Raw genomic sequence first — 20,231 nt, forward strand, 5'->3', positions numbered from 1 at the left:
TAGTTGATGATAATTTCTTTATTTTGGAATTTGGGTAAGTACTTAGATAGTATTTATGCGTCGTATACTTTTTAATATAAGATGAGCTGCTTTTTTGACTGTTGACTCTTTTGACTTAAGTTTAATTAAAATATTTTTTGCGCAATGTTTAATTAATACATATATATTTTTTAAAGGTGACGAGAAAAATAAATAGTAAGTACACAATATTGTATAATCAATGTGTAGTTTTGAATAAGTTCAGCTACTTAAGGGGCTGACTGTACTCTATTGAAGGATAATCTATCATTAAGCATTTATTCATTACCATTCAAATTAAGAATTGTTTATCTTCAAATAATTTTTAAACATTTATAAAGAAACGAAATTATGTGAAAAGTGTTATAAAGAATTTGTAATGGGCTTCTGTTAAAAAATGCTCACTCTAGTGTTTATATAACACGTGAAGTATAAATGTCGTCGTAAACATCAATAAATACTCATTCATTCTATTTGTTTCGTTTCAAAGTCACCTTAATGTATTTTTATACAGAATAAAAAAGAATGAATGAAATTCACATACTATTTTGTTAACAATAATCTTCCTCTGGATATAGAGTTGAGTGTCTCCCAAAATACTTGAACCTTTCGTGATTTCAATCTATCATTTTTTAAATTCGACATTATTTTTAATTATTAGACTTTTGATCTTTCAGCAAAATACCTTTTGCCTCTTCAAATAAATGTTGATAAGCTTAGGAGATTTATGTAAACTTTAATATTACTGATTGACCTATTAGACAGTGCAAATATTAAGAAATTTGTTCTGCTACGGAAAATTAATCTTAAACATGCGATAGTCAAATGAGTAATAATCATTAATTCTGCTTATAGGGCGTTTTTCAACTACGTATTTTATGACTACCTCGGTGGCGTAATAGTATCACGGTACGACTACTAACTGAGGTCTCGGGTTTGATTCCGGGGTCGGACATAGTAATATTGAATTTTACTGATCGATATATGCCTGGAGTAAGAGGTTTGTGTCCGGTATGGTGTTAGGCCCTTCTCCTATTACATCACAGGACAGAAGAAACACGGTGCAAAGTAGGTGTACCAGTTGCGCCTCTACCTACCCTTCGGGTATAAATGGCGTGTGTATATATTTTATGATTTAAACCACTTATATCTAATATTATTATGGTAAGATACCATGCTAATTTCAGATTTAATAATACACGATGTTTCATATACGTGTCTCTAGTGGAGTGTCTGGAACATTCAAAACCGTAAAACCTCGGATTAGAGTTATAGTGAATGAATTAATACGATCGATGTGGGATATTGTTTTTTAAACTATAAATTGCAATGTTTACCCAAAAATTTTTGTGCACTCCATTTTTCATTGTTAAAAAAATATTATAAAAATTAATGTTTGACCAAATATTTTCACTTTAAACAGTATTTTTTAATTATATGTTAAATCTTACCTGAGTAGACATATAGGAACATTATTCAAAGATACCTGTGTAAAAAAATAGCAGTAGGGTCTCCAACAGTAGAAAAACGTGGAAGCGAGAGCGGAGCGAAAGCTGCTATGTACAATGGAATTTCTCGGCCAGTTTAATTATAAATGAAACGTACTCTGTTGTGTACATTTAAAAATAAGGTAATTAATTACGACTAATGAAAAGAAAAAAAAAATTAGTACAAAATCTGTTTATTTAAATATATTACACTGTTGTCTACATCAAATATTTTCTTCTACTTCATCTATCTGTATAATAGGTGAAGTATTGGAACAACTATTTCCGCTGCACTGTAAACATGCTACACTGCAGTATAAACCACTTTTCTGCATCCACACGCAGCTCCACATCTCTTTTAGCAATTACAAAATAACATTTGCAATAAATTATCCAGAGCAGGTAATTGATTCATTGTTATTGGGATGTACATGTTATTGGAATACTTCCATCCCCAATTTTCAATAACTACGTCATTTCCTAGCCATATCTGAATTTGTAGGTACACTCTTTTAAGGTGCTCAAACGCTGCATCAGTTGTTGTGATGACAAAAGAACACTCGTATTTTGGATGTTGCTTTTATGAAAGAATTAAACCTTAATGTATTTAAATCATGAGTTTTAGACGGAGCGCCATATAAACTCAAAATACATGCTACACCTGCTTGCAATATATTATTGGGGTCTTCATTGATATTTTTAAATTCTTTTTCTGAGTCGTGTAAAGTCAGAAGATATCGATGTCTTAGTGATATTAACGGCATTGGTAGATAAATATTAGGGGTTTGCTGGATCGTAACATCACCAAAAGGATGGTGGTCCGAACGCCACGTATTTTCGACATGCCTTGTTCCCAGCCCGAACAGTAAATCGCTTCTCCGATGTTTTGGCTCTAGAATATGAGAAGATAAAATATTTTTGTATGATTCATAATATTGATTTTAGTTTGGTATCTATACCAAGGAATAACCACAAATTTTCTAACCTATGTGGTTATTTTTTCCTTGTAAGATATTCATGGGCCACAGAAATTGAAAAATTATAACAGTGATTTTATGTAACGATAAATTCAATTTGTGCACAAGTGCTTTTACAAACAAGAACTCTAATAGAAAATTATGTTTGTAGACAAAGTATTTCTGTGTAGAATGAAAATGTTAGTAAATTTGTAAAGTTAACACATCCAATATCAGTTTTTCTTTCAAATGGAACAAGTGGGACTCGTTATTGTGGGAACGTCAGTTCAGTTGCACCGCTTCGAAGATAAAAGATATGCTAAATTGATAATACTTAGAGGTGTTGCGGAAAGTTACGTCCGATATGAAATGCATTTAATATTTATTTAAGTAACTCATATCTACAAAGTTGATACTTTTCTAAATATAAAAGTGATAAATTTTAAAGATTAGTTTCTTCATCTAAAATGTAAAAAAGTTATTTCTTTTTTTAGACCTAATTTGTATTCCAGAACTATAAAATACATATCTAGTAGGTATTAAAAATCATTGCACCTATGTGACAAGTCTTGATATTTTAATTTAGAACTCAAGTATCAAATACCTATTTTCAAAAGAAAACGCTTTTATTTCTCCTCACATAGTAATTTTATACAATGTTCATTAATTAATTTCAAAATACCTGAATTGTGATTTCTTCACACCACCGACAGATGATGTAGAGCGTGAACATGTTATAACCCAAATAAAAAAGACTCATCAAACACTTTGTAATATTTACTGAAATTGTCTGAAAAAAACGAAACCTAATAAAATATCGATTCCACGTTTAAGTTTCATCAAATATCAGAAAAAACATTACGCAGCACCCTCAAATAGGAAGGATAGGAGAAGTCCTCAAATAGGAGAGGAATCAAAGATACAGGAATACAGAACATATCATACCCGTATACTGTGTTATGTGTAGTGTATAAAAAGAACTAAACCTTTCGAACTAGTGTAGAAAGTGTAGTGCATAATTACAACTAACAAATAATAGTGTCAGTGCTAAGTATATATAACACACGAACAAAGTGTTTTTTTTATGTTACCAGACTCTAAGGAGGTGCCTAGGACATTATTCTTACTTGTAGTAAACGTATACCTAGAAAATTAAGTTAGAATTGTATTGCTTATTAGTCTTATAGATTAGATTGTAATTTACTGCTAAGAACCAGATTCTTACAAAAAAGAAAAAAAATGTGTAGTGTATTCAGTACATAAGTATATGAGTAAACTAGTCCTAGAATCTTGATAATGAAATAAAGCCAAGATTAAAATAAAAAAAAACAGCAATTACCGTAGTTGCTTGGTAGCCAACAAAACAAATAAGTATGCCGCTCGCCGCCAGCTGACCTAGCATTGGAACACTCAGTATGGTTCTCAGCTCTATACTGTGGCTATAAAAGCAATAGATTATTATCTCCCTAATGGCTACTTATTACTTACTGGGAAACATTTTTCTTATTTTGTTATTGACCAGTCGCCTTTGATTATTTTGTTTACTTTGATAAAGGCTAATTGCTACTATAAATTAAATGGAAAATTGTGTGTTTAGTTTTGTAATAGTTTTTGCTGATTAATGTTTGCATACAACTTTATATTACATGATGAAGACTTTAATTAGTAATACCAACAATGTAATTTATCCGAAGACATACAAGAGGTATACAGACATACGTATGTAATTTCCCTCCGCCAAACTATTCATTTTTCCATAGGTACTGCGTTTACTTCTAATGAAAGTTTTAATATCCAAACAGCTTCACAAACTTTCGCATTCATAATATTAATACATTTTATTGTGGCATTAATCAGAAATTTTGGATCTTGTCGAGTTATATACCTCAGCGTTTTCAAACGTTTCTGTACGTAGCGCAGAGCTAAATTGGGAACTGTCTGCGTGTAATGCACAATGTCCTTTATACGTTGTCAACTACACTTTAGCCCAACTGACGTGGGGGAACTGAATTCAGCTGGGACAAAATTGATTTTTTTCCAGAATATTCTGGTGTACTCGATAAGTAAGACTAAAGACAATGTATGAAGGCTCTATGATGTTGAATTTAATGATGAAAATTTTAATGCTTGTTTAGTTTTAATAACTAAATGGAAATACTTACTTTAAAATAAATTTGTGTTGTTCAACCAAATTGCCTAATTTGCGTAAATACAATTTTACAAACTTTTTATTATTTACCAAATGCTCTCGAGCAATTCCTGCAATCAATTTAATTTGGCTTTGATCAAATATTTTATTGTATTTTTTTTATCTAGTAGATCACACTTTATTTAAGAAATAACCGACATATTATGACCTGCAAATATTGGTGTGGTATTTCGAATCGGAACAAGTTAATATTTTTTTTATAAGCGTAATGTAGGAAAAAGAAAAATAAATCAATCAATCATAATTACTGGAAAGGAATACTCGCTTGGTGCGATTTGGGTGTTAATTCTTGTATAACAACTATTGTGTATACAATTGCTCAGTTTCATTGATCCAAAACATCACAACTGGCTTCCAGTGCGTATACAACACGTTCTTATTTAAATAAAAAATCTAAAAATCATAAAAATATGTAGCTTATCTTACCTTCAAAGCCAACTTCGCAATCACTAACCAAATTGGTAAAACAATCAGCCAAGACACTATACTGACAGATCAAGGGTATCAAATGTGATTGCATAATGAGATCTGTTACCATGCAGAAGTGGGAGGTGTAGTTGAAGGCGATGCCGACGAGGATGTAGGTGATGACGTAACGGAACGGAGTATTGTATTTGAAGGGCAAGGAGACTCCTACCATGAGGTTGTACTCCAATTCGTCCAAGAGGGGATACATGTACCTAAAGCAAAGATACGTGATGATTGATGATTAATGAAATATGTGCAGTCAGCCATGAAAGATGCTAAACAAATAAAAAACTTGAAAACGCTTCTACAAATTTACTCTCATCGAAACATTACTTATATATATATATCTTAAATAAAATAAAATTGTAAAATTTATCTTAGTAAAGAAGAAACGATTCTTGTTGAGAACATAAAATCTTAAAGGCGCTTTGATATTAGAATTTATTCAGCTATTTCTATGACTGACTGTACAGGCATCAAATTAGATTTTTCTTATTTTTTTTTAAAAAGAAAGTTCTGTGACTGAATCTACATGTATACATTACAGTTTCTTACATTAAAAAAAAAAAAAAAACATTTTAATTTTGCTGATAAATAAATTATCTATTATCAAGAAATCTACGCACTGTAATTACAAATTCTAGCCATTGTGTATAAAATATTACACCAAGTGACTTATTAAATCTGTTCTAGCGTAATAAAAATATGCATAAATGTAGCTTCCAAAAAATTGACATTGCTTTCAGAACTGAAGCAGCAGTTTCAGCAATAAGCCTCGAAATAAACACATAAACAAACTCTCCAGTTTTATTGCATTTATTAGATAAAAGGAGAATAAATATCATCGCTATATGAATTACAAATTGAATCCTGACAATAGTAAGGTGTCCCTCTAACGAGGCAAAATAGTTGCCGAGCAACAGGGTAGTTATTGCCGGTCTCACAGGTCACTTCTTTCCTATAATTGTATCGGAAATTGGCAGGTGCACCCTTATCCAATTTTTATAAGTACATTTTTGTTTGTGGATGTTTGTATTCAATGGCGGTGATTTTAGATGGTATCAGTTTGATACGTTTCATAACAGATGTTGCTTGGAGCTTCGCTCGTGTTTAAAGCCTTTATGGCTACAAAAATCCTAAAATCAGTGTTCTGATCACGACGCCAATCTTATCTTCTTAAAATCTGATTGAAGATACAAATATTTCCCACTTTAGCAAATTACTGGAATAAAAACTAGCCTTTATGTACGATATGGTCTATTCATGTTTTAAATTTCATCCAAATTCATTTAGCGGTTACTTCTTCTAAGCGTCAAAATAAATTTATAATCAACCGTATATATAATATAGTAATATAAGGAGTAAGATGATTAACAGTCACCCAAGGCATATAACTTCTCTTATGAAATGTTTATACATCACTTGTCATTACGGCCAGGGAATTATTAATCCGTTGCCTATACGTGGAATTCTTTAATTTCGAATTTCGTGGACTTTGTTTTTAAGCTTCCTCTAATATAATCCCTGATTTAGGGATTTTGCTGAATACAGACGAATATTCACGAACACGAGTGTGTAAACAGCTTATTAGGGTGTATTCGTTACACATAGTAGTAGTCATATACTCGTGCACGAATTATTCGCCAACTAACTCGGCGATAGTCTAAATGAAGCATAAGGGCTCTGCTCCGTGAAAATCGTCTTAGAAAATAAAAAAAATATTACACCAGAGAAAACTGTTGAGATATTATTCAACACACTCCATTCGTTGTTTGACCTTCACTTTGTTAAGCCACATATCATTGCTTTGTATGCTATAAGGACATGAGTAAAGAAAATTGGGCTCAAGCCAAGACGTCTTGTGAATAATTGAGGCGTAAGGTATAGTGAGCGGCCTAAATCACAAATATGAGAAGAGTGGAAATAAAGATCGGGAAATTCAGAATAATAGATATCAGTAGTATTATGTTAATATATATTATAAATGCGGATTTTCTCACGATAGTAACTTTATTATACGTTTGGTGTATCTCGGAAATAAACTCATAATTGGGCTTCTTTGGAAGGAATTTCGCACAAAAATAACAAATTAAAGACTAACAAAGTCTATATTGGTAGAATAGGTGAAAAATAATATTACTTGTGTATCGTCAGTACTAAGATTTCGGTGAAACGTATGATTTTTTATGGCTTATTATTTTCGAATTTTCTGGTTTGAACCATTTTTTGCTAAATACCTTAAGATATTTACGTCTCATAAACAAATTGTTTGTAAGAAAACGTCCGATTTCTGAAAGATTGTTGTAAAGACTCGTATTATTCACACTCAGTGAATAAAACAGCTTCTCTGACCATTTAATATTACATTGGCTTGGGAGTATTATTGTTTCAAAATCATTGACAGTAATTTCACTGTACTCCAATTTCGGGATTATACATTTTTTATTTGTAAGTAGTTAATTAAAATGTTCGTAAACGATATTCTTAAATCTCTTTATTAAATGATAGAGAATTTGGATGTAATCACGTATGTTGTAACGGATACAATAATTATAGCTTTAATTCTTCTTAATCTGAATTTTTCCAAATTTTTGCTCAGCAGAGAATCATTTTAGATTTTGCTGGTAATTACTAAAAATAAAGTATACTTGTAATAGTATATAATCCTGCCTTATGTGTTATTCACGCGTAAATCAAATTATACAGCACGTGCTATAAAAATGTTTAAAATATACAACTATTTGTTTTCACTGGCCACGTACATTCACAGAATTTAGTGCAAGTGTTGTACAACGCTGAATAATGGAAAGATTTGCTTGCGGCTCTGTTTTTGTTACATATGCATTTAGCCAGAAACCTGTTTAGTTCAAAACAAATAAGTGTTTTGTGAATTTATTTATGACTAACATATTGAAGAGGTCACCTACAAAACATAAATACGTGTTGGTGACAACAATATAAACGTATTGAAGTAGGTACCTAACTGACCAAGTTTAGATGTAGCATATGTATCTCCCAAAGCTGTTGGATTCGAAGATATTTGTACTGAGACAGAGATGTTGGGCGATGTCATTGGAAGGATGGGATAGAAAGGTGGCATTTATCTAGTTTGCAAAAAATCTAGGTCAAAAAGGAGGCTTTATACGGAATGATATAAAAGTACAGACGCATGTAGAGAATAATTCTTAAACAGAAGGAGAAGGTCGAACATATTGCTGACTTGCTGTAAAATAATGTATGTAGATAATAAATAAGAATTACCAGGCGGTAAGAGCGCTATTTCCCAAGGCAAGAAGCAGTTTCAAGTACCTCTCGTGCCGCTGCACCCAAAAATTGACGATTTCTTGTCGTCGTTTAGTTGAAACATCGAAAAATGGAGACTCCATGGACGTAGCAAGTCTTTTGTAAACATCTTTATGATCCATCTAATAAAAAAATATTTTAATAAACTAGGTGAAGTCAGGTGGCTCTATTCCGCATTCGGGGGCAAATCCATCCTTTGCAATTACGGGCGTTCTAATCGAAGTACACCTTTCATAGTTGGTTTAGGTAAATAGGGAATTTTTCGGCGCTTTAATCAATACGGCCGTCAAAACTATTCTTCTATTACAACACCCGTCATTGCAAAAAGACGGATTTGCCCTCGTAGACGGAATAGGCTCCCCTGACCTTACTATAAAAGTAATAGAGAATTTCTTATCAGTATAATTAAAATTATCTACCAAATCTGTAAGGGTATCTAATTGTCATCTAGCATACATAGTTGGGTGTGGAACGGACTGCCGAGACGAATGTCCGCAGGTTCAAATCCCAAGGGCACACATCTCCGACTTTTCTAAAAAATCATGTGTGTATTCTTTGTGAATTTATCGTTCGCTTTAACGGTGAAGGAAAACATCGTGAGGAAACCTGCACATCTGAGAAGTTCTCTATAGGAATTTCGAAGGTGTGTGAAGTCTACCAATCCGCACTAGGCCAGCGTGGTGGACTAAGGCCTAATCCCTCTCAATAGTAAAGGAGGCCCGTGCTCAGCAGTGGGCAAGTATATAATACAGCGCTAATATTATTATTATATACATATACATATTATATGCTCTATTACCTAAGAAACTCGCTGTTATTTAGACCATAACATATTTTATCTGTATACTTACCAAATTCTTGAGTTTGTACAGAGTTATGAGATGTATAACAATGGCATTGATGCAAGCGGCAATTTCGTCCAGACTCAAGGGCTCGGTGGAGGCGTACCACAGTTCGCCGATCACGAACAATGCAACCATTATTTTTACCGAAGTGCTATAGATTATGTACAGTATGCCGTAATCTGAAGACGACAGCCCTACAAAAGGTATTACGTATTTAAACAAACGTAACATTTACAGACAATGTTACTTAAATTTGTGTTAATTTAAGTAGCTAAATAGCTTTATATTCATAAAACATTCAATGCAATAAGGGCTAATAAGTGAATAAAACTTAGCTATAATACTTAATGATAGATTATAATCTTATAACATAATAGAGGTAACAAAGTATAACCGCAACTTTTTTTTTTTATTGACAGCTTTTCGACAACTCTAGCACACTAACATGATTAAATATAGCTATTTATTTTTATTACAATGCCGCTTGACAGTTTTCATATTGTTGACCTTTTGTGATATACCTTTGTAGCCTTATACCCAACTAAATTCAATTGAAACTCACTCAAGCTGAAAACAGTAGGACCTAAAATGCGGATGAATAGCAAGATAAAAAGGGCCTAAGGGCGTACTTTATTATAGTTACTTAAATTTGTTGAAACCGGGCAGAGCTATAAAAAGCTGAAACGATAAAATTATGTTGTGTGCTAACTACGGTATACAAACAACTTTTTCTTACTTGTAGAGTGTTCAAATATTTTTTGCGTTTCTACATTTTTATTGTTTTATGTATGTTCTTTTAAAACAAGTATTGATTCTGATAAAGCTGCTAGAAATACATGTGTAGGACTAAAAATATAATCTCTGGGCAAAAACCCTCAAATAAAATAGTCTAGTATACTATAAAGCAGCAAATTTTTTTTTAGATTATGTTATTTTACATTATTCGTGTATAAGTACGTTGTTTTTAACGTTCGGTAAACTGTGCTGACGAAAAGAGAATCAAAAGGTCTGTGTGTCCAACCGACAAGGGATTGAAAAACTTTATTTTTTTAACCATAACTGGAGGCACAATTTTTAAAGAACGTGTGTTTTTACAGCGAATATCATAACGAGTTATAAAACAAAAAGAGTTAGGTTGGCAACTCTCGCTGAACGGGTTCAACTCGTCTTTGTCGTTTTATTTTTAATTACATAATTATATATTTTTTTATTTAACTTTCCATTACAAATAATTACTAAAACTACATTTAATTTCACACGTACCTGCTAAATAAGCAATACGATATACAGACTCATAAAATGAAGTCTCCAGAGTGCCACTGGATTGCTCCAGGCTTTTTGTCGGAGTCAATTTCTTCCACAAATAATTAAGACGGCCCATCGTGATATATTGTAGAACAAGCTAGAATGATTCTTTTATAATACTTGCGTCGCTATTTTTAAGGCAACCTAAGTTGACATGGCAGAATAGTAATTAATTTGTAATGGGACCGTTTCCACTCCACCATTGGAAGCAAACGTCCTGGAATAGGAATGGAAAACTAAATAAAAACTCGAATAAATCACCGTGGACGTTAGAAGCGCGGTCGAAAAAGGAATAAACTATTCCAATTACGAAAGATAGTTTTTCATTGGCTCCAGGTTTATGACTTTTGACGCAATATGTTAGGGATTCATTTTGAGTTTTTAATAGCCGATTCGAACAATCTTTTGTGCTGTATGTTTGAATCATGGATGGGTGGAGATCAAATTCAATGATAAAAATTCTCAAATATATTCGAGTTGGACTGGTATGTAATCTTGTATTTTTTTAAATATTGCTGAACTGAACTGCATTCGTGGCGTAGTTATATTTCGTGCGCAAAAAGACCACCGCTCTGAGGTCCTGTGTTCGATTCCGGGGTCCTGATTCCGATATTGGGTTTTTCTGCTTTATATCAGCCCGGAATCTGAAATTTCGTCGCCGAAATGGGTATAAACTCGTCAGCTATCATATCTTGGGACGAAAGACATATAGCAAGGAGTGGTTGCTCTAGTGATATGTGTTTTTTGTTCTATTTTGTGTTCTACTTCAAATATCTATAAATTATGTACTCCAAGTTACCTTTTTTCTTAAAATTAATGAGTGAAGGCATTTTTGTTAGAACAAAGAACCGATTAAATAAACGAAAAATAATATCAACTTTATAATGGAAACGGTACCCTGTTTAACAATTCTTTGTCTGCATACAACAAATTTTAATTAAACTTTAGACATACTTTGATCTGACATATCTGTCTATCAAGTCGTTATAATTTATGGAGAATAGAAAATACATCGTAGGGCCATACATGACTCAGTTCACTAGTTAATTAAAACAAAATTTGCATGCGTATTTTTATTAAATATTTCAACGTGGTACAATATTAGCGTTTACAGTTTGATCAAACAATGGTTTTTGTTCTAAGCAAACATAGGCGTGAGTAATGTCGATGATATCACGACTTTATCTAGTAGTGACGAACTAAATTCACTACTCGTGACGGAAACGGAGCAGCACTGTCAGAGCGCTGTATGATGTCTTTACTAACTGAAAAAAAATCATATATTAGTTAATAACATAGTAATATTATTACTGGGAAAATTGTTGGTGTTTCTAATTGATGGTTGTATTTTTTTTATTGCTTTGAATGACGAGACGCGCCGTCTGAGAAGATACCACCGCAATTTCCACTGTCAAACAGCAGTGTGCATGCACTCTTGTGTTCCGATGTTTCATCATCATCTCAGCCACAGGAAGTCCACTGCTGAACATAGGCCTCCCCCAAGGATCTCCACGTCGACCTGTTGGAAGCGGCCTGCATCCAGCGACTTCCTGCGACCTTAGCCAGGTCGTCCGTCCACCTTGTTCCGATGCTTAAGCACATTGTAACTGGCGTAATTACTAGGCATTATAATTTTTTCTTTTATAATTACTTTATTGCTTTGAATGACGAGACGAGCTTGCCGTTCGCCTGATGGTGAGCGATACGACCGCCCATAAACAGAAGAAACACCATCCAACAGCTTGAATAAAAAGTATTGTTTGGTATTCCACTGCGCTTGCCATCCTAAGACATGAAGTGTTAAGTCTTATTATGTCCAGTAGTTACACTGGCTAGAATGTCGTTCAAACCGGGATACACAGTGCTTACACACTACAAGCGGAGACTCACACATGAGAGATCTATCACCAGTGACCAACCACCAGGGTTGGTTACCACCACCATGTTGTATATGAAAAGACAAAGCATAGAAGAATTTTAGTGCTTTATAATACGTATATATAGATTTACTAAAAAGACTATTGTGTTTTTATGAATGTTATCAATTTCTTATTCTGTATGAAAATAAAGAAATAAAATATGTATGAAAATAACAGATCCCGAAAGGCAAGGAACCTAAATAAATATACCAGTAAATTTTATAAGTAAATGTTGCTCATTCATTAAGTCAAACATAACAGCAAGGGGCTCTGTCTTCAGGCTACAAGACGTATTTACCTACAAAAAATATATTTATTGCCGTTACTACAACGACATTATTACTTCTGTCTATATCATTCTACATTTCTGGGTATTGAATGTAGACTTAATATTATATATACCACATATATTTTACCAATTTGTATTAAAACAATCTTAAAATAAAACGAAGGAATTATTTTACTAAATAAATGCAGATACAAGAACAAAGGGGAGTAATTATTATAATATTTTTAAAGCGTGTGTTTTATAAAATACGTTAATTATCTTCCATGTTCAATCTCGAAGATTATTTGACATGTCTCAGATTTTTTTCTCAGAAACATCCATCGCTATCGAATGTAGTATCTAGTTGGTCAACATTGTAGAAGTTACTTGCCCGTGTCAAGTTAAAGCAAAAACAAAGACATGAGTTTTATTCGTTCTTCCATTGAATTAAAATTAACGATATTAATTACTACTGAAATGAAATGTTGAAGATAACATTATACCGGGAAATACAATGTAAAGAGAAAAGCCAATTCTATTTATCATTTTAATTACCCGTGCGTTCCATAAAAGTTAATAATTATTTTCTTTTGTAAAACGCACTAACCTTCTGCTATTATATTTATAATTTTAGGTACAAAATTAAAATCAAAATCATATGGATATGAGAAAAATATTAAATAAGTAATATAATTATATTCTATACTTTAAATTTCATAGTATTGATGAAAGCTTACAGTGGTATACGCAGTAAGTGACAGGTTGTACATCCCTCCAGCAGTCAAGACCAGCGGTTTGTTGGCTCTGGCCAGCACCAGTGTGATGGTGGAACGTACTCCGGGCAACCTGGTTACCCCACATTCCCATCCAGAGCAGTATATTGCATCGCCTATGTTCATGCTCTATTAAATAAAAACAATAATTAAGGAAACTTGTTTTTTAATCAGTCATAAAGTTAATGCTATTAATTAGTTATCAATGCAAAATTATTGTTTGTTTGGGTAGTGTAAAAGTTATTTTTAACGTTAGTCAAATAACTTATAAAGGTTGATTGATTATTACGTGTAATAATAAAGATAAAAAATATTGATAATTAGTATGTAACGAAACTATTATGTAAACATACCTGTGTAGTGATTTCTTCACACCACAAACAAATTATGTATAATTCAAAGCTGTTGTATCCCAAGTAAAAGAGACTCATTAGGCACTTGACTATGCTCTCCGTCATTGTCTGAAAATTGAATTTTATGATTATGTTAGAAACACGGTTAGAAATTATTTCTTGAATTTAAATTCTCGTGTTACTTAGAACTTACTGCTTTAGAAATTTCTCATTCAATTACTTCGCCTAGTGTAAATGTTTCTGCAGTTGACGATAAGTACTTATTTATTTATTTAAATAGCACTATCACACCACACATATTATTACGAAATTTAAATTAAAGTACACAACTAACCTAATTTTCTTTTACTACAAGATGTTACTTGCGGCATCGTCCGCATGAAACCCGTTCCCATTATAGAAGTCCCTAAAAAACTGTAGCAGTCCATAGCATTATCTGTATGACGCCAGCGCCAAATATGTAATAATCTGATACAAAAAAATCCCATAATTTCAAAGTATGTACATGATCTTGAGGACATGATATATACCATGTGCAACATTTTTTCAAAATTCGTTCAACTGTTTCTGCATTTATTTTTAACAAACATCCAAACATATTTTTACTTTTATATTATGAGTTACAAGTTTAATTCATCTCGGTACGCTGACTGAATTCCAGGAATTTGGAATTCTATGCTTTGAAGATTTTTCTCGTCAGAAAACAAAGCATAAGATTTATTCAAATCATTCTTACAATATTGAAGAAAAACTTACAGTAGTAGCTTGATATCCAATGCAACAAATAAGTGTCCCGCTAGCAGCTAGCTGTCCCAACATCGGTCTACTTAATGTATTCCTTAGATTAACTGTGTGTCTGTAAAATTAAAATGGCAATAGAGAAGAAATTATTATTTCCATCATTTTTATAAGTTGACTACCCCGGTGGCGTATTTATATTACGATACGAGTGCAGTACTGAGGTCTCAGGTTCGATCCCTGGTCGGACAAAGTGATATTGGGTTTTTCTACTCGGCATAATCTCGTAGTCGGGAATTTGTGTCCCGTGTGGTGATAGGCACGCCTCCTGTTACTTCATGAGACGGATAACACACGGCGGAAAGTAAATATATACTACCCAGGCCTTTTATGGTCACTTATTTTTTGGGGACACGCTAATTCGTTATTAAATTAATCATAATCCAACCTTTGGGGGTACTGCGAAACCCGGCGTGTCCCCACAAAAAATCCTGCCTCTACCTTACGGGGATAAAAGATACAATAAAATCCTTAAAATCTGGTTTTTAAATTGTTCGAAATGTTAAGCTGTTTGTCGGCATATATTTTCATCTCCATGAAAGTATTTAGTTACAACGTGACAAATAAATTAAAAGCCTACGAAACTGTGCAGAATAACGATTTGATTAAAAATTTTAGTCGCAATGTTCAATAAGATTTTAGTTTCATGGACAACGATGAAATGCTTATAGATCTAACGTCACCGCATAAATCATAATAAACAATTTCCCAACAGTCTCCCGAAGGGTTCAGTATATATAGAACAAAGGTAAAAAGTTCTTATAAAAACATCTGTAAAATAAACCACGCAAGTGTCGTTTTATCCAACCCTATTCCCATTCAAACTTCATCAACAACATCCGCCGTAACTTATATCGAATGGATGTTTCCAATGGATATATTTATAGCATAAATGATGGCGAATAAATTTGGAATGATAATCGAATAGCCACTTCGTGTTCGAGACAGCGCGTGCTGACCTGTCATGTGATAACAACAAATTGCGTTTGGGAATGGTATTGAAATCTCGGCCCGTTTCCGTTTGCATTGCAGAACGTGCTGAATACATTCTCACATGCATTAATACAAAAGGATGTGCGTGAATAAAATTGGCTAGAACGATTTTCTTTTAGGTAGGAAGATATGTTTAATAACACATATAGTGGAAAAGTAATGTCGTCAAAAACAAATATATTTTAAGCGATAGTCAAGGTTAGAGAAAGGTACTAGGAGGAATTCTGGAGGTAGGTACTAGGGAGAAAGGAAGCGTCTTGTGTGATGGAACTTGATGACCTGAACTCGAAGGTATTCTGAATACGTTTTATAGTTTTATAAGGTGTATTGGTTTTTGATATATAAAGTAAATAATTTGATTTTATTTCATTCAGATTACTCCAAAAGGTTTGTTTTATTACCTTGGTTGACAGTTATTTCTATGAATATTTCAGTAAAGTTTAATGTAGTTAATATTTACATTTGACCATGGATTTTGGATTTCATTAAAAACGCAAGTTATTTACTTTCAAATTATGTCCCATGTCCAATCATCTAAAGCTTATTTTGGATATCAGGAAATAGTTATAAAACTTGTAAAACTGCAGAATTTATATAATAGGCTTGTAAAACATCAATGAATATGGCGTCCAATTAAAAGTAACCAGAATAAAAAATTCAAAATACCTTTCTTTCATAGGAAATATCGTTTTGCTATGTCATAAAACAAATATCATCATCTATGACTTGATGACCATGTTTCAGGCAACCTTAGATATCGTTTGGCTTGACCTCGATGACGTACGGTTGGTTGAAACTATTTCAGCCATTTTTTTAATTGCTCATACCAAAGTATAGTGCACGAATAATATAAATAAGTGCTGTTATTTCTAAGCGATATAATTTAGCTTTAGCTTAAGACCATTACTATTGAGTCGCACTAGAAGGTTTGTTAAAAATCGTTCCAATTGAATCCAGTGTCCCGTAGATATTAAAAAAAAAGTAAAAAAAAATCTACTCATAATGTATTTACGTAAAAGCCGTTTCTTACTTTAAAATTTTCTTATGTTGCTCCACCAAATGCCCCAATCGCCTTATATATTTCGACGCAAACTGTTTATTGTTCACTAACATATTTCGAGGCACATCTGAAAAGGATTATGAATAATTTCGCTGCTGAGAAATTTCTAGATATAATATTATGATTGTTGCTTGATCATTAATCGTTATTTTGAAGGGAATAGGCTTTTATAGCCTACATAATCAACCATCAATGATTAAGATATTCAGAGAATAAGTCTGTTATACCTAAAGTAAATGTAGATATTATATTAGTTGAATATGAAGTTCGAAATTTTATTAGAAACTTAAATACTTTTGGTTTATTTATTTATACACTTTATATACAAAGAAGTATATAGGCAGACTTAACGGCAGAGGCATTTACTACCATTCGAACATAGGGTGGCACAGAGACAAAGAACGCACCATAATGAATCTTTACCTTCAAATCCATGCTGACAATCGTCTAGAAGATTCTCGAAGCAATCCGCAAGGACCGTGAACTGGCAGAGCAAATGTATGAGATGGGCTTGCATGATCAAGTCTGTTACCATCACGAAATGAGATATGTAGGTGAATGCAATCACCACAACGAGATACACCACTGGATATCGCAATGGAGTTTTGAATGAAAACGGTGTATGGAATCCGATTATCAAGTTGTATTCTATATCGTCCACTAATGGGTATAAGTACCTGAAAAAATATATTTTTGTACTTCTATGGCCCAAAAAGGATTAAGTATTTATAAGAATGTCGCTACAAATTTAGTCATTTGAGGTTCGGGGACCTATTTTCATTCGCTACAAAAGACGTGAGTTCAGCCAATCAAACATTATATCTTGTTTATCTACACAGTCAAAGAAACACTGAACCCTAAAAACAAAATTTGATTCACGTAGATAAAGCTCTATCAATACTTTCTTACAACTTTCTTTCTAATTGTTTTTGCTGCATTAATGACTACCTATAGTATAATTTCGATTACCTATTAAATAAAGCATTAAGAAACCTTAACTGGAAAATGAAACGCTCCGTAGGGACAACACAGATAAAGATATCTCAGCACATTTTTCTGATAGACATTGCTTGGTGGCAGTATTTCGGAAAGGGAATCCTTTTAACTGAAGTGGCAGTGCGTTTTCTAGATCAGAAACCTTATTTAACATTTCAAACAGAGTAAGATCTTACAATAACGTGAAATATGATTAAAATACAGAGAAAGTAAAAAATATAACCGGTAATATATTTTTCAACGTTACAGCTTTCAACATGTGGTAACTTGGTACATATTTCATTATCCGCCAACCCTTTTTGTAGACTATGCTTATTTAAAATGAAAAAAAGAGCATTGAGAGTCTTCATACCTATCCTTTCTGTTTACTTTTTGTCTCACTTCGTTTTTTTTTTTTTAGTATTACAAAACCCCTTTTGTTCTAATGTATAACAACGTCACGTTCGTTATAGCGGCCAGCGGGCAATTATTATTAACATTCACTGTTTAACGTAGTGTTATATTCCCTTTGATTGACACAAAGGAATTTAAAAAATACCGACGTATACCCTGATTTTGAACCGATATCTTCGTCACAGTAACTCACTATTATCCCCTCTAGTAATAAGTATTCACTATTATAAAAAAATGAGCTATAATATTTCAGACACTATCAAAGACAGCTAATTACCAAGCCGCAAGAGTACAATTTCCCAAAAACAGTAGTAGCTTCAAATATTTTTCATTCCTTTTAGCCCAGAATACGACTAGTTGCTTCCTTTTTTCATTCGACGTATCAAAGTACGGAGACTCCATGGAGGTTGCTAACTTTTTGTAAATATCTTTGTGATCCATCTGAAATTAAACGTGTTTAACACATTTAATATAAATTTTACCTGTTACGGTATGACAATCGTAAAACTCCATTAAAATTATACTAAAATAATCTACACCACGACAAATACAATGCTACTATTTTCAGATAAAATCTAAATTGCGATTACGTCACTGTAATTGTATCAAATGGCCTAGTTACACATACAGCCAAATAAGAAACAATGGGTGCCACATACCATGTTCTTGTATCTATATATGGTGATGAACTGGATGAGGGTCACGTTGATACTGGAGGCGATTCCATCCAAACTAGAAGTTTCAGTGAAGATGTACCACAGCTCCCCACAAACGAGCAAAGTTATCATGAACTTAACAGTCGTACTGTACAATAAATAAAACATGTCGTGGTCTGAAGTGGACAGTCCTGGCAACAAGTTTTGAACTTAGCTTAAACAAATGGCCTGCTTCGTTACAGTCTCCAAGACTCCCAACTTATGTTAACTTCTCTGGATCGGAGCAAGGAAAGATAAATTGAAGAGTGGAAAGTTTGCGACAGTACCTCGATTGTGAGATATTCTATTAACATTATCATGGAAAGTTCTACACTTTACTGCATTATTTACAAAAGACCTTTTAAGAAAGGTGAGAAAGTTGGAAATGACTTGCTTATTTTTATCTAGTTGGTTATGTGGTGAGGAGAAACATATTTATTTCCGTAAATAAATAACTGTTGATCTAAATTGTCGTTAGACGTAGATAGTAAAAATTTTACAATAACAAAAGTAATTTATCATTAAATTTAAAAAAATATGATATAATTACAAGACCTTCCACGTCTTAATAGCGAGAAGGCAATCGTGGAACAGTGGTCAAGAATTAACACGACGCCAATATTTTTGGAACCCTAATTATATTTTTTTCAAACTATAAATTGTTGTTAAATGCAATATTATCTTCGTAGACTCGAACACGTCTATTAAACAAGCAACTTATCTTATTGTTGAATTAAGAACGAAAACTGCAGGAACGAAAACATAGTTTGGAATAATTAAGAATGTGCGTGACAGTTTATTCTATTTTTACACTAATTACCCATCAAGTAAGAGACGCGATAAACAGACTCAAAGAACAACGTTTCTAAATGGCCACTCGATTGCTGCAACGCCTTTGTAGGAGTTATTATTCTCCAAATAGTTTTACAAAGTTCCATTTTGAATATCACGGTTGTCTACACCGTTCGAAGCTTCCTTCCGTATAGGCGCGTAGGTGTAATAGCTAATGGTTCTCATGTAGGTATAATTCAAAGGCTTAGGTAGTAATTAACAGTTAAATCAAAGGATGCTACGTTGACGGTACGTTTCCATTTCACGAGAACACGGTTACTATCACACGGTATGTGATTATAAATTATGTGTAGGTATTTTGTAATTTGTAATCTATGCTATTCATTTAATATTACTTATAATAAAAACTTTTTCAAAGGGATATATATTATAACTAGTCTTTTGGAAGAGTTTTTATGTCCGAGATTTATTCACAAAAAACTTTAGATTAATGTAGTTTTTATCCCTTTATGGAATGGAAATTTTATTGGTGGTATATACGACCAATGGCTGCAACTCAGCTTCAAACCTGCAGGTTCATAATTTGGAGGACACATTATA

At 32.9% G+C, this 20,231-nt stretch overlaps 2 protein-coding genes across 2 annotated transcripts; both read right to left on the bottom strand.

Moving 5' to 3' along the window:
• Positions 1-2,259: 2,259 nt before the first annotated feature.
• On the bottom strand, positions 2,260-10,863 carry LOC115446897. Its single transcript, XM_037440792.1, has 8 exons — positions 10,550-10,863; positions 9,293-9,480; positions 8,400-8,563; positions 5,097-5,350; positions 4,624-4,720; positions 3,801-3,900; positions 3,144-3,251; positions 2,260-2,397 (listed from the first exon to the last, which is right to left on the bottom strand). The coding sequence occupies exons 1-8, from the start codon at positions 10,665-10,667 to the stop codon at positions 2,260-2,262; spliced, it is 1,167 nt and encodes a 388-aa protein (XP_037296689.1). The 5' UTR covers positions 10,668-10,863.
• Positions 10,864-11,666: 803 nt separating this feature from the next.
• Positions 11,667-19,842, bottom strand: LOC115446898 (odorant receptor 13a). Its single transcript, XM_030173727.2, has 9 exons — positions 19,660-19,842; positions 18,804-18,991; positions 18,422-18,585; positions 17,179-17,432; positions 16,726-16,822; positions 14,661-14,760; positions 13,905-14,012; positions 13,516-13,680; positions 11,667-11,856 (listed from the first exon to the last, which is right to left on the bottom strand). The coding sequence occupies exons 1-9, from the start codon at positions 19,775-19,777 to the stop codon at positions 11,800-11,802; spliced, it is 1,251 nt and encodes a 416-aa protein (XP_030029587.1). The 5' UTR covers positions 19,778-19,842; the 3' UTR covers positions 11,667-11,799.
• Positions 19,843-20,231: the final 389 nt, after the last annotated feature.

Source organism: Manduca sexta, chromosome 20 (assembly GCF_014839805.1).
Source record: "Manduca sexta isolate Smith_Timp_Sample1 chromosome 20, JHU_Msex_v1.0, whole genome shotgun sequence".
Lineage (NCBI taxonomy): Eukaryota > Metazoa > Arthropoda > Insecta > Lepidoptera > Sphingidae > Manduca > Manduca sexta.